This window comes from Sus scrofa, chromosome 15 (assembly GCF_054392235.1).
Source record: "Sus scrofa isolate SSC_HxYL_T2T_F1_AM1 chromosome 15, Sscrofa_HxYL_maternal_Yorkshire_Landrace_v2.0, whole genome shotgun sequence".
In the NCBI taxonomy this organism is placed as follows: domain Eukaryota; kingdom Metazoa; phylum Chordata; class Mammalia; order Artiodactyla; family Suidae; genus Sus; species Sus scrofa.
Window position 1 is genome coordinate 90,990,793 of NC_139397.1, and position 19,961 is coordinate 91,010,753.

General features: G+C 45.7%; 1 protein-coding gene across 20 annotated transcripts in view; it reads left to right on the forward strand.

Annotated features, from left to right (window-relative positions):
• MYO3B (myosin IIIB) overlaps positions 1-19,961 on the forward strand; it is a 453,696-nt gene that overhangs the window by 327,110 nt on the left and 106,625 nt on the right. For 12 of the 20 annotated variants that reach the window (XR_014829525.1, XM_084999448.1, XM_084999440.1 and 9 more), the window contains one exon: positions 6,076-6,178. Coding sequence is in view for 19 of the 20 variants with exons in the window: in XM_084999448.1 (XP_084855574.1) it covers positions 6,076-6,178 (103 nt within the window). In the remaining variant the exon portion in view is untranslated. Of the gene's footprint in view, positions 1-1,805; positions 1,956-6,075; positions 6,179-19,961 lie in introns of all 20 variants that reach the window. The other 8 variants (XM_084999438.1, XM_084999446.1, XM_084999444.1 and 5 more) reach the window with 1 other exon arrangement.

Genomic DNA, 19,961 nt, shown 5'->3' on the forward strand with positions numbered 1-19,961 from the left:
GGATCAAACCCTCGCCCTCATAGGTGCTTGTCAGGTACATTAACCACTGAGCCATGACGGGCACTCCAAGACCTCATTTTAAACTATTTATTTATGTCTGCATAGACCCTATTTCCAGGTAAGGTCACCTTCTGAGGTTCCGGGTAGACAGCTCTTTTTACTCTCACCCTGTGTTAGAATGCAAGCTCCACGAGGACAGGAACTGTGCCTCCTTAAGTGTGATCCGAGGCAGCCGGCAGTGCTTACCACAGGAATGTTTACTGTAGAGTCACCGGGCTGGGTGTGGAAGGACTTGAGTCAGGAGAGCCGTCCAAAAGGAGGGAGAGAGACAGGGTGAAAAAAAACCACATCTGAGGAAATGAAAAAGGAGGGCAGAGATCGCAAATATTCTACTGTGGCATATCTAGAAGTACTACCTGCAAAATCAGAAACAGCCAGAGTCAGGAGGAGATGCAGGACCAGAGAGAACAGGGTCTAGATCGCAGGCTGGGGGGTGGGGTGGGGTGGGGGACAGAATTAGGGTTGATGCCTGAGGGCAGTGCCTGAAGATGGTCTCCTCTGTGGAGGGTGGTTTCTTCTAAAGCCAAGGGATCCAGTTGGAGAGAAGCTGGCCTCTCCAGATACTTGAGGGCGTCTGAGATGTTGGAACATGGTCAAACCCATCATGACCTTGAGGGTCCTAGAGCCTGGAGGAAGAGGCGTGACAGCCAGGAACATCCCTTCAGCCCTTGCCCACCCAAGCCCTCAGCTGTTTTGGCAGAGGAGCATTTAGGTGTTTATCCACACAAAGTAAGCTGGCGGGATGATGAAAAGCTGCAGTGCGATGTTCCTCAACTAAGAATGGTGTGGGGCCTGTCTTTGCCATGACAGCGTAATTGTTGACCCACAAAGGTCAGTGAATGGGACTGCAAGACAAAAGGAGGAGAGAGCCTCCCCGAGGGGCACAGGGAAGGAGGCCTCATCCCTCTTTTTACTTCTCTGGTGGTACCACTGCAAGGCAGTGGGAAAGCCACCCAGTTGTCAAACCAGGAGCCCCGGCCTAGAGCCCCCACAACCTCCTTGTGTCACCCGGCCCCCTATTTCACTAATGCAGTCAATGAGACAGAGAGGTTACCCAAACTACCCAATGTTACCAAGCTCGTGGGGAGTCCAACCAACACAGTTATTTTTTTAATTAAATTTTTTTTCTTATCAAGTAGTATTCATTGTAATCAATTGTTATTTCCCCAATACATTTTTTTTTCTACTGTACAGCATGGTGACTCAGTTACACATACATGTATACATTCTTTTTTCTCACGTTATCATGCTCCATCATTAAGTGACTAGACATAGTTGCCAGCAGCATAGTTGTTAATTCTCCTGTTTCTTATAATTATTCTCTTAATCACAACCACACCGTATCACATCTATAAAATAAGCACCAAATCATAAGCTATCACTTACATATGGAATCTTAAGAAAAAAAAGGGTACAAATGAACTTATTTGCAGAACAAAAATAGCCACACGAACTTTGAAAAATTTATAGTTACCAAAGGGGACAGGTGGCAGGGAGGGAGGGGTGGACTGGGGGTTTGGGATGGAAATGTTCTAAAATTAGGTTTTGATGATGGTTGCACAACTATAGATATAGTACAAAATTTAAAGAATATTCTTAAAAAAATTAAAGAGTATTCTAAAAAATAAATAAATAAATAAGCACCAGATCCATGGATGAGACTCCTCGCCTAAGAGCCTCAAACCGTAAGCGCGATGTCGGTTTCCTCAGCCACGTGGGCTTGCACACTTTGGTCCCTCATCTAGATGTAGGAGCAGAGCCTCGAGAACATCCGGCTTTGTTTCATCCCATGGGGCGCCCTTCTGACCAGAGCGGTGATCCGTACCCCACTGTCACAGCAGACACCAGGGGAACTGCCCAGGTTCCAGACTGCAGTGAGCCTGGCGACCACAAAGGTGAGGTCATTAGAGGTTTGGATTGGGTGTCTTGTATTTGTGGACCCTCAGAGAGGATTCCAGAGCTGGAAATGATCAGCTGATATGAGTCCTCTGTCTGGCCCTCTTTTTTTTTTCCTGCAAGTGAGAGCTGATTAGATTCAGAGGCAGCCTTGCAGGGGACCGTCACCGTGATTTCACAGAAGGAGAGAGAGTAGGCAGAGAGAAGCTCAACCTCTCTGCCGCTGCTCATTCCACCCACTCACCTGTTCACTGGGGAAACTGGTCTAGTTGTAGCTCTGCTCACTGACTGCCTCCCTTCAACCCATCCTCTTGGGCCAGATGCTGACATGTTTCTATCTGATCCACCTTAAGTCCTTATGAGAGTTTAGCTTTTTGGAAAGATCTTTCTATGACCCTAATGAGTACACATTGAAAATACTCATGGGGAGAAGGAGCACCGCAGGCAAGAAATTAAAACTTGGGTATCTGGTCTAAGCCCTCCACTAATTAACATCACTGTAAAATGAGGGAATTGGACTAATTAAGTCAGTGGTTTTTCAAACATTTACAAAATATTAGAATCCTCCTTTTTTTTCCTTTTTTTTTTTTTTCAGTTTGAAGTTCCCTGGACTTCCTCTTGAAGAAGATACGACTTTTGAAATATGACCTTTAATGCTAACGTTAAAGCTGCCCTAGGTGTTATGTTAGTTTGTAGTTAGTTTATGCACCAGGCCCAGCAGTGAGGCTCTGGGTGCTTCCAGCTTCTTTGGACTCTGCTCTCCATCCTAGGTTTCAAGAAAATACATCCCTGGGGGCAGGGAAGTTAGGGAGCAGGGAAAGAAAGAGAAAAGTCCAAGGAGGAGCAGGGTTTCATGAACTTAGGACACTTGGAGGTGGAAACAGTGAGACACTTTTCATTTTCCAAAGAAGGATGTCTAGCTATTACTTATCTATGGCCCAGACCCTTTCTCCCTGGTGGAAATTAGAAATGGGAGGTCTTCCTGTTGTAATCAGCTTGCAGAAATGTTTTGTTTGGCCAGAAACTGTGTTTTTTTAAAAAAGCATTTATTATTTATTTATTTATTTATTTTGCTTTTTAGGGCCACGCCTGTGGTATATGGAGGTTCCCAGGCTAGGGATCAAATCAGCTGCTGCCCTACACCACAGCCACAGCAACTTGGGATTCGAGCCATGTCTACGACCTGCACCACAGTTCATAACACCCCCAGATCCTTAACCCACTGAGCGAGGCCAGGGATCGAGCCCACAACCTCATGGTTGTACTGATTCCTTCCTTCCTTATTTAAGTTTCTCTTGTTTACTCTGACCCAAATCCTTATCCCTTTTCCTCTGGCAACGCTGGTGGATGGAGGAGCTGACTTCCTCTAAGCTATAAAAGAATATTTTCTAAGTTTCTATTTGGTTTTTACCCTTCAAGTAACTCTCAAAAATCAATAATTTGATATCTGAAGTGCCAGTGAATAAGAAACATGGGATGAGTTTTCCCTTTAGTTACATGAGCAGAAATTCTGTGGGTTTTTATGGGACACCCAGGCAGGGTAACTGGGAGCACTCCAGGTGAAAGTGCGGCTGCCTCCTCGCTTCCTAGTGGTGGACCAGCGCCTTCCTAAGGAGAGCCCCCAACCGAAAGGGGCTTGGGGGTCTCTCCTAGCTTTGTTCGTGCTGCTGCTTCTCCAAATGGCTATTAAACTGCTATTGCTCCTTTTTCTACTGAAGATCTCAAAACAGGTGCAGACAACAGCAGCCTCAGCTTCCCACTTGGGCAAGACTGACTGGACTTTGATCAGCAAGTGGGAGCTCTCGGTGCTGCTGAATTGGGCCAGGGAACAAGTTTAAAATGTTGATTTTTCTTCTTAATATGGAAACAGATAGTTGTGTCCCTGAAGTGGGCTTCTTTTTTTCCTTTTCATGTCAGTTCTTGCTTTTAATGTTGCTTAACATGGTATTACAATTGAGCTTGGGCAAACAATGTTTTAGCATCTCCAGGAGGGGAAAGCTGCCTAGTCCTCTAACCAGGGGTGTTCAGCAATCAAGAGAAGGCAGGGAAGGGAGTCAGTTCATGAAATTCTAAAAGGCTGTGATGATTTTTCTTGATTCCCACTTGCCCACCCCCTACTCCCCGCTTCTTTTAATATTGTTGTTTCACTCTTTGGTCATGATATGTGTGTATATGTGTGTGTGTGTAATAAAAATGCAATAATGTTCCATGAAAAATTTTCTCTTTAGCCGCCTTTTGGTGTTTATAGCAACAACAACAGCAGATGGTCCTGTCCACCACTGAGAGCTCAAAGAATTACATTTGTTCTACACAAGAGATTAATAGATCTAAGGAACCAAACCAATAATATAAAATCAGAGCATACTCTTCCCAGAATAGACAAGACAGAATCAATAGCTTTCCATATTTTTCTGCACTCTGTCATATGTTCCATCGTTATAGCAACTACCTTTTTCATTTTATGCATCTTTCACAAAATGTCACAATTGGTGAATTTTTAGATTATTGTCACTGGTTATGTTTTTGTTTGAATGTTTCTAGATGAAACATACAGGTGTAGAGTCTCTTTCCTTCCCTGATGGATTGGGAGTGACTACATGGAACTAGGGTTCCCAGCCCTGGCCACAACTTAAAATATTTAGAGAGCTTTTAAAAAATGATGCCAACCCCACCCTAACTCAGAATCTCTGGGGCCTGGGCTCAGATGTATGTTCTAAAATTAGGTTGTGATGATGGCTGTACATCTAAAAATATACTTCATTGAGTTAAAAAAAAAATCTTCCAAGGCGATTCTGATGTACAGCCAGGATTAAGAGTTGTTGATCTGGAGCCATGTCTCCCATACTTCGGTGTGGATCCTGATTTCCTTGAGGGTTTGTCCAAAACACAGATTGCCAGGAGTTCCCACTGTGGTGCAGCAGAGACGAATCCAACTAGTGACCATGAGGTTGCGGGTTTGATCCCTGGCCTCGCTCGGTAGGTTAAGGATCCGTCATTACCATGAGCCGTGGTGTAGGTGGCAGACGTGGCTTGGATCCCTCATTGCTGTGGCTGTGGTGTAAGCCAGCGGCTACAGCTCCGATTCATCCCTAGCCTGGGAACCTCCATGTGTCGCAGATACATCCCTAAAAAAGCAAAAAAAACCAAAACCAAAAAACTAAACAAAAAACACAGATTGCCAACTCCACCCCTGGGCTTTCTACTTAGGTGGGGGCCGTGGTGGTAGGAATTTCATTTACAACAAGCTTCTAGGAGATATTGATACTTCTTGTGAATAAGCTTTGATGGTGTGGGCTCCACACTTTGAGAACCCCTGAAGGGAAGCGTTGTGTTAGCAAAGAACTTGAAGCCCAGCGGAAGTTCAGTAGGAGCAGTAGGAACGGGCATGGTTAGTTGTGGCTCCTACAGTCACAGGAAGGAGGACTTGTATTTGTCACCCCCCCATTCCCGAGAAGCTTATCACCATGGAGGAATGAGTTCCTCAGAGTTCTCGTTGTGGCACAGTGGGTTCAGAATCCAACTGCAGTCACTGCAGAGGTGCAGGTTTGATCCCCGGCTCCGCGCAGTGGATTAAAGGATCTGGTATTGCCATAGCTGTGGCTTGGATTCAATCCCTGGCCCTGGAAAGGGCCAGGGTCCAGGCATAAAATACATGAAAAAAAAATTTTTTTTAATGAGTTCCTCCTGGGATGACTAGTTATTGTCTCCACATTGTGACTGTGTCTTGCCCTGCTCTCCTCATTTGCAGGCAGTGCTGCCCAGCAGGGTCTGGAGCTGGTGTCTAACTCCATCGAGCATGGTGCCATTTCAGCCGCTGCTCTTGCCCTCTGCCTCCAGCCTCTGTCCACTTTTTATATCTATGGCCAGAGAGAGGTAGCTCCTTTTCCTATAAGATGAGTTATTTTAGCCAGTTCGTTGGCTGGCATCAGCACCAAGAGAGACCTGCCATCACAGACCAGGCCAGTTTGATGATGCCTCCTAGACAAAGGCTACAGAAAGTCAGGGAGCAGCATGAAGCCAGGGAGAGAGGTGCTGCGGAGGGAACAGGGGCACTGAATTCGAACCCTGCCTGCTTCTCAATGTTTCCTTAGGTCTAAGTACCCTTTTTTTTTCTCTCAGTCCTGAGGAGCTCTGTCGGTCATAAAAGTGGTCCACGAGCCGACGGCAGCAGTGGCCATGCAGAGACTTCGAGCAACTCCCCTGCTATCGCTGAGAAAGATCGGTGAGTCTTCTCCAGAAGATCTGTCTTAAACTCAAGGGCTTCATTCCACTGGACGGTGAAACAGAATATCTCTTACACTGTGTTGTTTCGATGAATTAGAGAAAGGGGAGCCAAAAAGTGTTGCCCATCAGATTTTCCCATGTCAGAGGTCACTACTCTGTGGGCAGAAGTCTTTGGTCTATAGGGCATCCTGAACACAAGCCTCCTTTGCAAGTCCCCCTCACGGTGAAACCTGTACTTGTCTCCATTAGGTTAAGGCAGTAGTTTTCAGTTGGGGCAATTTTGCCTTCCTCCCCTCTGCCCCTGGGGACATTTTTGGTTGTCACAACTTTTGCAGGGAGAGAGGGTTTTGCTAAGGGCAAAGTGGGCAGAGTGGGTAGAGGCCAGGGAAGCTGCTACATGTCCTACAATGCAGAGGACAGCCCTCCACACCCAAGAATTAATTTGGCTAGCCTAAATGGCAATAGTCCCCAGGTTAAAAAAAAAAAAAACCTGTTGGTTTCAGCTAATGCGAAAAGGGAGTATCATTTCCTGTTTACCCACAACTTTTAGTTAAATATCATTTAAAATAAGTACAGCAGAGCTTGCCCAGGGCCACAGGGCACTATTTTCCTTGCACATCTGAGATGCTCAGGTCTGCAGGGGACAAGACCCCAACTCAAGGTAGGCTCAGGTCATTTTAGGTCAGTCCAAGCCAGGCTGTGCCACCAAGCGCTGAACATCCAAGGTACTTTCTGTTCTTCGAGGAAGCCGTCAAAACCCGTCTTCTTTCAGAAAAGGTTTCCAGGAGTTCCCATCGTGGAGCAGTGGTTAATGAATCCAACTAGGAAGCATGAGGTTGTGGGTTTGATCCCTGGCCTTGCTCAGTGGGTGAAGGATCTGGCGTTGCCGTGAGCTGTGGTGTAGGCTGCTATACCTCCGATTCAACCCCTAGCTTGGGAACCTCCATATGCCACAGGAGCGGCTCAAGAAAACACAAAAAACAAACAAAAAAAGGTTTCCAGGCACCAGCACACATGTCACCGTGGAGAGGACACAGGTGGACCGTGGCAAAGGGACTAGACTGAGGCCTGCCTTTCTTACTTTCCTCACATTGACTGTGGGACTCCCTTTAAAAGTTTACTCCAGGATTTGGAGAAATAAGCAGGCCATTGGAAAGGGCCTTGCGTCTTTTCACCTGGAAAAAGCGGTGGCCTTGATTCATAACTTTGAAAAATCATTCTTCATTTCTGGAGATAACTTGCCAATATTTTTGAAACTTGATAAATGATTTCTCAGTCCTACTCTGGTGGTCTCACATTGTTGGTGCTACTGTTAAAGTAGACTCACCTTGTCCCTCAGTAACTGTGGGGATTGGTTCCAGGAGCCCCTGTGGACACCAAAACCCACAGGTGCTCAGGTCCCTCATGTGACATGTCACGGTACAGCCAGCCCTCCGAATCGGTGGGTTTCTAATTCTTAGGTCTGCGCTCCACACTCCTGTGGCCCCCTCCAGTTGCTCTTGTATGCAGACCAGAGCCGCACCAGAAAAGCCCCGCCCTAGCACCTCCCCAGCTCATCTGGCCTTGCCACTTCTGTGAGTGACACACACACACTCTTGTGACCTGGATTTAACACCCGGCCGTCATTTTTGATCCCTACCTCTCACTTAACCCCACCTCCAATCATTTTTCTTAGCATCCTTCCCTGGCTCAGGCTTCCGATTATCTCCGTCTCTCTCTCTCTCTCCACTCGCTCCTCTTTACAGACCAGCTTTCCTTTCTGACACCTGATCGATTGTCCTAAAGCATGTTCTGACTTTTCAAAGAACTTTAATGGCTTCCCATTTTAGACCAAAAGAGGTTCAGGCATCTCAGTCTGCTGTTGCAAGCTTCTTCCTAGCCTGTTCCAGTTTGTCCTCCAGACTCACCTCCTGTGTGACCCTGTATGCCCCCCTCGGGCTACCCGGAGTCAGACTTCACATTGTTCTACCAGTGCACCTCCTTCTGTTCCCTCTGCCTGTTCCTTTCCATTCAGCTCCCACCTATTTCATCAAGAGACATTATCACATCCCCTTCCTCTACAGAGACCTTGGTTCTATTTTTTTTTTTTTTTTGTCTTTGCGTCTTTTCCAGGGCTGCACCTGCAGCATATGGAGGTTCCCAGGCTAGGGGTCAAATCAGAGCTGCAGCCACCGGCCTACGCCAGAGCCACAGCAACGCCAGACCCAAGCCACATCTGTGACCTATACCATAGCTCATGGCAACGCCAGATCCTTAACCCACTGAGCAAGGCCAGGGGTTGAACCTTCAACCTCATGCTTCCTAGTCGGATTTGTTTCCGATGTGCCCACGACAGGAAGTCTGAGACCTGGAATCTTTTTAACACTCCTTAAACCGTCATAGTCCATTTATGACAGTACTACTCCAAGTGCTGGTTCACAGCAAAGTAATGAGCTTGTGTCCAAATGTAAGTCAATCTGCTACTTTCTTCATCAAGAAAGTTTTGTTACTATACATATATATATATATATATGCATGTAGAATCTCAGCCCACCTAACAAGAGTCTTGGTGATACCTTGATTTGCATTCTGGCACAAGCCCCTCTGGCATTGTGAGAGGGAGCAGTGCACAGGCGGGTGCTCAGTCTGCTTTGGTGAATCACTCTCGGAGGCCCTTCACATCTTGCCTGGTGTCGTAGTTGACTGTGTGCTGTCAGCTTCTCAAGGCAGGTCAGCTTCTCATGGGTGAGGGCTGAGTTTCTTCTTCCTGTTTCTAATATACACATCGGTCTTATTACATTTATCAAGCTGACTTCCAAGGCTCTTCAGATTTTTATGAGAGGAATGTTCTTTCTCCTCAGTCTTTAGGCGGTGGCAGCAACAATAGGATCCAGAATAATTCATCACATAGTGTTTCAGGACATGCCTGCCCCAGGGTTCTGGGAGCTCATTTTCCCCCTCTGTGTTTGAGGGTCACCTCCTTGCCCTGTGGATCAACCTAGGAAAGAAGGTAGTGACAGGCAGGGACGGGAAGCAGGGGTGGGGTGGGGGGTGGGCAGGCTGGGCATAATGAAAAGAGAGCTGGTCATGCCAGCGGTGGCGCTCTAAGCCACCAGATAGATTCAGGGACCCCTCAGGATGAGAGGGCTGAAGACAGAAGTCCCAGTGCTGGGTCATCAAGGACACAGGCTTATTCCATCTCTTTGCTCTGCTATCTCAGCACATCAGCCGTGCCCCCAGTTATGGGCATAATGTGGCTGCCGCAGTGTGCTAAGTATTACATGGCATTGTTGTCCCAAGTGGAAGGACAAGGTGGCTGGAATGGGAGCTCTCGTCTCGCTCTGTTTGTCAGGAGGGACACCTTCCCCACAGGTCCCCAGGAACTCCCCTTACATCTCAGCATCCAGAATTTGCAGAGATGGCTTGGCAGGAAGGCTGCAAGAGAGGCATGGAAAGTGAGCACAGACGTTTTCAGCTTCTGCAGGAAAGAGTAGGTAAAGAATAAAGGGGTTGGAGAAGCAGCCAACAAAACATTCCTAGAGAGTCCTGATGGTATGGTGATGAGAGCAGATAGGGACCGGGGAAAAGTAGAGAGAAGGCGCAATCAGAGGGATGGGAACATAAGGAAGACCCAGACGTGACAAGACATGCTGTGAGAATAAGAATGACAGGGAGATGTGAGGGCCGTCATTCTGATTCACCCATATTTACAGTGATGCCAAGTCGTTCCTACAATTATCTCATGTAATTCACACACCAAACTTTTGGGTGGCATTCCCCACTAGTAAACTGAATATGGGGAAGCTAATCAAATAAGTCTCAAATGCTGGAGCAGATGCCAATGCTGGGTTTGAGGCATCAGATTTACCTACCCCTGCCCCAGTCCGCTAGCATGGGGGTCCACCTGTGTCCCAGAGAATAAATGGCAGGTCTAGGGTTTGACTCCAGATTTCTGTCTCCAGCACTAATCACAACTAGTATTTGGAACTCATTAACAACTTCCTGGGCACTCACTGTGCTAAGAGTTTCACTTGCACAATTCTTTTTCATCCTCATAACAACTGTATGGGAAAGGTACACATTTTATAATTTCTGACATTTAACGAGTGCAAAGAACTTGTCACTATCACCTAGGCAAAAGTGTCAGAGTCAAGATCTGAACACAGACCTTCCAATTCCAGAGTCCATGCTCTTTTTTTTTGTCTTTTGCCATTTCTTGGGCCACTCCCGCAGCATATGGAGGATCGCAGGCTAGGGGTCGAATCGGAGCCACAGCCGCCGGCCTATACCAGAGCCACAGCAACGTGGGATCCAAGCCACATCTGCAACCTACACCACAGCTCACATCAACACCGGATCGTTAACCCACTGAGCAAGGCCAGGGATCGAACCCAAAACTTCTGGTTCCTAGTCGGATTCGTTCACCACTGAGCCAAGACAAGAATTCCCGGGAGCCCGCATTCTTAACCAGTACATTCTCTCTCCAGGCTCTAAATGCCCAGCCCAGCAGGGCCTTTTCTTTTCTTTATTCTCTATAAATGTCATTGCAGCAAATCTTGAACCACAGTCAGCTAACGAATAAATTCTGATAGGCATCAAACTCACTGTGTGACTGGTGGAGAAAATTCCTGCACTGAATCTTGGGAAAAGCCCCTGGCTTCCTGGGAAGGGTGTCCCCGCGGGTGTGTGATGGGGGTAGGATTAACCAGGCTGCGGAGAAGGAAACCTCACGTTGCACGTAGAAGACAGTGGTTGGCCTGGCCCTTCGCTACTCCACTTCCTGTGCGAGCCTGTAACTGTGTACAGTGAATGACAGAATGGAAGGAGTCTTTTATGTCATGGGGCTTTGTTCCCAGGATGGTAATCCTCCATTTTAATGCCGATAAGTACAATAGTGAGGATTATGCCCCTTAATTTAATTTGGCCTGCATATGGCAAAGCTCTCACAAGGCTTTCATTTGACATTCTTTAGCACAGCCAGCCTGTTGTTGTGTAAAAAGAAGCCCCCATGAGGGAGGCAGCAGATTGATAATGCTGGTGCAGATGTTTTTACCCGGCAGCTTGTAAGGCACCCCCAGAGAAGATGCTTCGTCGTTGGCGCCTTCAGTGCAGATCCAGACTCTTGAGGAACTGGAACCTTCGTGACTCAGGCAGCTTGACGGGAGCTGGCACCTCACAAGAGGGGAAAAGCGAGCACATATTTCTCCCGTGTGTCATCCTTGCGGCCCCAGGGCTTTGAGCCAGTTGGGCTGACCTCAGAATTGATGAGCCAGAGAAACAGCCTCCCCATCAGGGCCAACTGTGGGCCAGATTTTCCTGTGGGCTGTGAAGTACAGATTGCCACGTATCTTGACAGACTGCATGGGGGGTCATTGTAGAAACACGGGGCAGTGCTAAGAAGATTAAACAACACAAAATTTCTCTTTTCCTATCAGTACCAGGAGATTTCCTCTCCCACTCTTCATTCCCATGCTTATGGGTCCTTCCCCTTTCATTTCTCTCCCTCAGGGGGCTGGAGCCCTCCAGTAACAGTCCTACGCCTGGGGCCAAGTTAGTGCACTAGAGCCTTAGAGAGCCTCCAAAGACACCAGCAGCCAGTGTGGGTGGAGGTCGGGGTAGTGGCCTTAGGATGCTAGATGTTACCTTGTTCAGGTAGAAAGCAGACAGGCTTTGGTGACAGACCTGGGTTTGAGTCTTGGTTCAACCATTTACGGACTGTGAGACTTGGACCAGTTCCTTCATCTTTCTGAACTTCAGTGTCATAGACGTTGAAAAGGGAATAATTGTGACAATTAGATATAATCTGTGCCAAGGAACTAGCACAGTTCTAGATGTAATAAATGCTCAATAAGGGATGAGGGTAAGCTGTGGTTGGGCCTGGTGATAGATGTAGTAATAATAGTAGTGATAGCAGTTCCCATTGTGGCATCCATGAGGACACGGGTTCAATCCCTGGCCTCGCTCAGTGGGTTAAGGATCCACCATTGCTGTGAGCTGTGGTGTAGGTTGCAAACAAGGCTTGGATCCCAAGTTGCTGTGGCTGTGGTGTAGGCTGGCGGCTGCAGCTCCGATTGGACCCCTAGCCTGGGAACCTCCATATGCTGTGGGTGCGGCCCTAAAAAGACACACACAAATGAAAAAACAGTAGTGATAGTAGTATTTTCTCCTGTAAAGGTAACATGAAATGAAAGGTCAAGACCCCACCGGCTTAGCGCTAGAGCTGTAGACTAAAATAAACATCGAGGATTCTGGCACCGTAGACACGTTGAACAATGTTCATTCTCAGCTTTAACTTGAGGGCCAGTTTTTGTGTGTGTGTGTTCCTGGCCCTTATCTCAGCGATAAATCTGAGGTTGACTCTGGGCCCAAGACTCACCCTTGTCCATCAGGCCAGCATGTCACTGGCACACCCTCAAGTGATAACTTTCAGAGCTTACTTGAGGGTTAGGGCCTTCTTATCACACCTAGATTTTTACAAAATATCAATTGGTCACATTTATTTTCAAAACCTTTGTGAAGCCAAGAAACTGTATCACCAGCTAAAAGGGGCTTCAAGGAAAAATCTGTTTTGAATTATATTTTTCCTTGTGGATTTGTGGCTGTACATAGATATTTATGTGAACTATTTCAACCAACCTTAAACATCAGTGATCCTTATGCAAAGGACCCTTTCAGAAGGACTGTGGATGTCCAGAATGTTGGCAATCAGAGTTCTCTTTATAGGACTAGATTCCAAAAACCTAGGACTGTTTTAAAATATTTGGCACCATTTGGTGGTTTTCAACAGCTTGTGTTTTCTTATTTCTATATATCTGTACATGCTGTTCCTTTGAATTCCCTTGCCAGTTCTTTCTGTACCTGTTGATGTTTAACCATCCTTCAAGGTCTCACCTCTGGCAACTCCTGCAGGTAGGTCCTGGATGCAGAAGAGCAGTCTAGGTGGGAGAAATAGTGGGCCCAGGGCCCAGAGGCAGGATATGCTGGGAGAGGGCGGTGGGGGAGAGTGAGGAAGTGGGATAAAGAATGAGGGTGATGTGAGAGCGGTGGGAGGCAGGGAGAGCTGTAGGGAGAACTATTATAGGAAGTAAGGCAGATGGGAGCTAGGATATGAGAGGTCTTAAAAGCTGCATGAATATTTTGGACTTTATTCTATAAGCTGAAAGATGGACACCCACAGTAGTGGAGTAGAATATACTCTGCCAACATACTCTTTTTGGCCTACATGATGTTTTTGAAATTCTTATGTAGTTTCCAACATGGAAAAATAGAAATATTCCATCTCACAATTCAGATTTTTTTTTTTTTTTTGTCTTTTTTTCTGCTATTTCTTGGGCTGCTCCCGCGACATATGGAGGTTCCCAGGCTAGGGGTCGAATCGGAGCTATAGCCACCGGCCTACAACAGAGCCACAGCAACGCGGAATCTGAGCCGCGTCTGCAACCTACACCACAGCTCACGGCAACGCTGGATTCTTAACCCACTGAGCAAGGGCAGGGACCGAACCCGCAACCTCATGGTTCCTAGTCGGATTCGTTAACCACTGCGCCACGACAGGAACTCCACAATTCAGATTTCTGATGGCCCCTGAAAAACTGGAGTATCTAGCATCTGTCCCTGGAAACTGAGTAGAGAGCCTGTTTTCCATTGACATCAGCTCACTGGCCTGTTTCATTCATGGCCTGGCCCTACCAGCTTCTGAATCCGATTCCTGCCCACTGTGTCCAGGGGCACCTTGCAGGTAGAGGAGGCAGCTTAGGCTCCAGACTCTGGAGCCACATTGCTTCTCTTCTAGGCCCAGGTCTGTGTCCAGCTAGCTCCATGGCTTTGGGCAAGTAAAGCCTATTTCTAATATTGGTATCTACCTCATATGGCTGTTGTGAGAATAAACCATAGGAAATTTTTAGAAGACATGTAGTAAGTGCACAAAAATGTTAATTCTTAATTACTATATTCTCCATGACATAGTAAATTCCAGGGCTAAAACTATCATCGCATATTTCTGTATGACTCACCAAATCTAGAATCTAGAATCTTTTGCCGCTATAGGCAAAAAATGCAAGTAATTGGTGAATGGATGAATGAATATGTGCTCCCTGAATTTTTATTTCTGTTGGGTCCAAAGCTAAATTTCATTACTTGGTCAGCAAATGCTTTCGATTTATCTTGAGTTTCAGTTGAACCCAATAATTCATTTTTGACAAAACAGGAAGATGGCTCTCTCAAAAAGACAACAGTGCTAACAACTGAATGCTGTTAACACTGTGTAGTTTTTCTGCAGTGAGTCTACTTTCCTAACTCAAAAATAAGCCCAAGTTTGGGAAGATGCTTAATTATGTGTTTTCTTTAGAAGCTCAGTTATTGGCAGGTAGCCATCTATGGTTAGTGCCTCAACTTAAAGGTCACTTGCCAGGAACTAGCACATAGTGAACTTAAGCAGAAATGATGTTAGAACATGTGTTTGAATGTTTGACTTGGGTTCTCTGACCACCCCCACCCCCACAAGGTGTGTTTTTGTGCCTGGTTCCTTGGACAAAGATGGAGCATGTCCAGAAGCAATTTGGAAAGTTTGACATGAGAACTGGTTTCCTAGCTGTCCAACTCATCTTATACTTACTTAGCTGAGGTTACTATACCACCCCACTGAGGTCTTTATTCATTTTTATTTATTTTTATTTTTTTATTTTTAGGGCCACACCCTCAGCATGTGGAGGTTCCCAGGCTAGGGGTCAAATTGGAGCTACAGCTGCTGGCCTGCGCCAGAGCCACAGCAACACAGGATCCAAGCCATGTCTGCGATTTACTCCACATCTCATGGCAATGCCGGATCCTTAACCACTGAGTGAGGCCAATGATGAAACCCACGTCCTCATGGATATTAGACAGATTCGTTTCCACTGAGCCAGGAAGGGAAGGGAAGGGGAGGGAACTCCCCCCACCGAGGTCTTTAATGTGATCACCGGTGGACCGACTTGTGTTTCTGTTAACCTATCCCTAAGCATATTTGCCATCAGCAAATGATGACATCAGCAAATGTCATGAGCCTGCAAAGTTGATCTGCACAGTGGTTTCCCTCTGGAAAACTTGCACATTTACAGAGAACTTGGGTCCAGCAACATTTAAACATTTACTTTTTTTTTTTTTTTTTGACCACCCTGCAGTGTATGGAGTTCCTGGGCCAGGGATCAGACCCAAGCTGCAGCTGCAACCTAGGTCACAGCTTCAGTAACACTGGATCCTTTAACCACTGTGCTGGGCTGGGGATCAAACCTTCATCCTGGTGCTGCAGAGACCCTGCCGATTCCATTGTGCCATGACAATATTTTATTTTATTTTATTTTATTTTATTTTATTTTATTTTATTTTATTTTATTTTATCTTTTTTTTTCTTTCCAGGGCTGCAACCACAGCATATGAAAGTTCCCAGGCTAGTGGTTGAATCAGAGCTGCAACTGCCCACCTACAGCCACAGCCACAGCAATGCCAGATCCAAGCCACATCTGTGACCCACACCATGGCTCATGGCAGCATAGGATCGCTGACCCAGGGGTTGAACCGGTGTCTTCACAGATACTAGTTGGGTTCATTACCACTGAACCACAATGGGAACTCCATCAACATTTACTTTTATTTGGAGAAATATCGTTTAAAACTGAATGATATATTCAGGAATCCAAAAAACTGAATTTTAACTTTGTGCTGTAGATGTCAAGCAGCTCTCTTTCTTTTTTTCACAGTTAAAAAAAAATCAGTTTTTCCATATGATAATACCTCTACGTTTTCTCTCTTTAGCTCTCTCCCTTTTCTTCTGTCTTTCTTCTTCCTCCCTCCCCCCTGTTTCTAAAATAAAGGACAATTTCAAGTAATGACAAAATCTGGCAAATTCTTCTGACCAATTCTCCATCCCTTAGTCCCTTCCTACATTACTCACTTTGTGAGTGCAGAAAACTCTAGACATCCAGCTCATCTCTGGTATCTACTTTGTATCCTCATCAAAGCCTTCACGACCGTCAGGCTCGGAATGAATTTTTGATTTAAAAAAAAAAAAAAACAAACCAGCACTTTTGCATATTGAGGTTATTGTGAAAGAAAACAAAACTTGCTCAAGTTGAAAATATTGCAGGAAACAATATTTGTATAAAAATGAATGCTGTATAAAATTGTTTGATTATGAGCACTTAAAGAGAGACTCTAACCCTTCAGGTTTAAAGAAGATTAACTTTGTAGTGTCTACAGCCTTCTTCACTTTATTTCTTCTTCTTCTCTGGGTTAGAAGGAAAAAAATATTCGTGTTTCAGTTCCGAGTATATTTGGTGAATGAAATGGTCGTTCGCTCCTACCTGTAGGACACAAATGTGCCTGCGTATTTCCTGTTAGTGTTGTCCAGGCCTCTTTAAATTAAGAAGGAACCTGAGTGAGTCTTTGCCACAGAAGCTGTTGGCAGTAGTAATGCTACCCTCCCCGCGTGCAGTCTCAGTAGCTTCTCAGACGTGTCTCCTTGATGAGTAGACACCATAGGAGGAGGGCTGCATTTTCTCTTTTCATCTGAATGGTAGAGGTCAGGAAGACAGCGAGGAAGAGAGAGCTCGGATGGAAACAGAGCTCTAGCAACTGCTGTGATTAGGAAATGAGATAATAAACAGTCCCTGATACCAAGATTGTAATGGCCTAAGATCAACACAGTCTGGAGACGCAGGCAGGAGTGGCCTTCCTCGCGCTGGCCCAGACCCTCCCCAGAGAGCCCTTTGTGTCAACAAGAACAGCCAGCGCTCCTGGCCGGTTCCCAGCACTCAGAATGGGGCTATCATTTTTGTTTGCTTTGCAAATATCTTAATGGGAAGTGGTTCAACACCACCTATGGGTTAATCTGAGGGGTTCTGCTTGGCAGCTGTTAGCTCTGAGAACCACATGGCCCATTCTCCGGTGGAGGGAGTCAGGCTGACTGTTAACTACCCAGCACCAGGTTGAGGCATCTTGGCTTCTTGGATTTACAGACTGGCAGGAAGCACCTTGTTGTCTTTTATTTTTAGTTTGTTCCTCCTGGGAGGGTAAGGATGTTATTCTCACATCCAATTGCACTTTTCCCTCTAGAGCAAGGTGGTTGAGTGACTTCGTTTCGCTAGGTGACACATGCTTCTTTCACCCAAGCTCATTCGCATAGAATCTGAAATTTGATATAAAAAGTGGTGGTGCCATGGTGTGGAGGTAGTGAGATGGTTGCAGGAAGAAGGCTCTAGTATGTTAGTCTGGGTGGGGGAGGGCTCTACTGTCCTATCTTCCCCTAGGATCTCAAGAGTTGAATCGATAGTGAACTTCCTATGAGTTCTTTCTCTACTGTTTCCTTAGTTTTCTCTTCTCTGCCTGAATGTGGCTTTCACGTGTCTTGACCCATGGAAACGATCCCCTGGGTGACTTGGCCACCTCTTGTCTTTCTGGATCTGTCTGCTGACCTTGGCACAAATGAGCACTTTCTTGATGCTTTCCTCTCTGGATTTTAGGCAAGATTGGATGCTTTCCACAATGCAGGTTAGGGAAGTTCCTAGACTAATGACAGACTTCTTGGCATTTTCCAAATGCTCCATTTGTAAAAATGCAAAAAGTTCACATGCCTCTATATTTCAGGAACAAATGTCTAGCTACCCTCAGGAACAGTGCAGCCTTGCTTCTAAGACCTTTTCTTTTCCTGGAAGTGTCCTCACCTATTTGTAGGGTTGCCTGGTGGTTGAGAGCAGGGGCCCTGGAGTCCCCTAGACCTGCTTCTACTAAGGGTAAGACCTTGATGAACTTAACTTATTTTCTCTGAGCCTCAGTTTCCTCCTCTTTAAATGGGAGATAAAAATGGCATAACGTCTACATCACCAGGTCATGCAAGTGAAATGACGTAACATATACAAAGCATGCAGCATCCCCGCTGACTTACAGAGAGCATTCATACATAGTAATGGGGGAGTCATTGTTCATTCTGAGGAAACTTAGTACTTTCATGTAATCCCTGGTACTATACATTCCTTTCCAAAGCCCTCCTTTTGAAGTCTGTTACTCCCAACCCTTTAAAATTAAGCTAGTGTGTGGAGTTCCCACTGTGTCTCAGCAGGTTAAGAACCCCATATAGGGTCCATGAGGATGTAAGTTTGATCACTGGCCTCACTCATTGGGTTAAGGATCTGGCATTGCCACAAGCTGCAGTGTAGGCCTCAGATGTGGTTCAGATCTGGTGGTGCTGTGGCTGTGGTGTAGGCCAGCAGCTACAGCTCCAGTTTGACCCCTAGCCTGGGAACTTCCATATGCCTCAGGTCAGCCCTAAAAACAAAAGATGAAATTAAATTAAACCAGTGCTAAATTGAGGGCAATTTCAATATTACATAATAAAAGAATACAGTATATGGAATAAAATAAGAATTCACGAATCCACATTGATGGAAGGAGGGAGGGAGGGAGAGAAGGACAGAAGGAAGGAGAGAGGGAGAGAGGAAGGAAGGGAGATGGGGGAGGAAGGAAGAGAGAAATAAGGTAAGCTTTTCCTTGTAATAAAATGTGAAATAATCAATGTAAAAGAAAGGATGAAAGCAGAAAAATCACCATTTGGCAGCTACCAAAATAATCATTGTTTCAGGCAGAAATCATCAATGGATGTTAAACTGTAGGTGAAAGTTTTAGGAGTAACAAGCTATTTGCATAGTCTTAGAGGAAATCCCCTCAGGTGCGTATTAATTACAAACGGATGGCAGGAGAAATCTGGCAACCACCATCTTTACCATGTGATGAAAGTCGGCATCACCAGTAATCAGACCAGTTGACAGCATGTGCCTCCCGATAGGAGGCACTGAGAAGAACACAGCATCACTTCTGTGGCTTTCCTGCCAAATATACATAACCGGAATTTAATCAGGCAGAAACAGCAGACAGACCAAACACGGGGGCCTCTTCCAAAATGACTGACCTGTAGGATTCAGAACGAAATGCAAAGGGTGACTGAGGAGCTGTTCCAGATGAAAGGAGATTCAAAGAACATGGCGACTGAATACAACGTATGATCCAGAATTTTCTATCGCTATAGAAGACATCATAGAGACAGTTGTCAAAATCTGAATATAATCTATACAGTGGATGATAGCATTGTAGTAATGATAATTTTCTGACGATCATTGATCATTGCACGGTGGTCATGGAAGAGAAAGTTCCTGCTTTTAAGAAACACACCCTGAAGTGTTTAGGGATAAAAGAGTATCAGTTGCAACCGACTCTCAAATAGTTCAGAAGAAAACTTACGTGTTTGTGTGTGTGTGGTTATCAGTATGCACATACTAAGAGAAAGACGAAGGAAGAGGTAGGCTAAAGCAAATGTGTACATTGCTAAGATTTAGAGAATCCGCTGAGGAATATACAGAATTCCTTATACTGTTCTTATGGCTTTTCTATAAATAGGAAATTAAGTCAAAATAAAATATTAAAATTGGAAAGTATTTCCTCCTTTAGACAGGGCAGCTTATTGGCCGCTTTCTGATTTTTTTTTTTTTTTTTTTTTTTTGCTTTTTGGGCCACATCTGTGGCATATGGAAGTTCCCAGGTGCCTACACCACAGCCACAGCCATGCAGGATCCGAGCTGCAACTGCAGCCTATACCACAGCTCACGGCAACACTAGATCCCCAAACCACTGAGTGAGGCCAGGGATAGAACCTGATCCTTCTGGACACTAGTCGGATTTGCTTCCGATGTGCCACAGTGGGAACTCCAGCCACTTTCTCTTTAGATCCTCATCCCTCCCCATCCATACCTGCAAGTCCATCCACATCAGCATGGCAC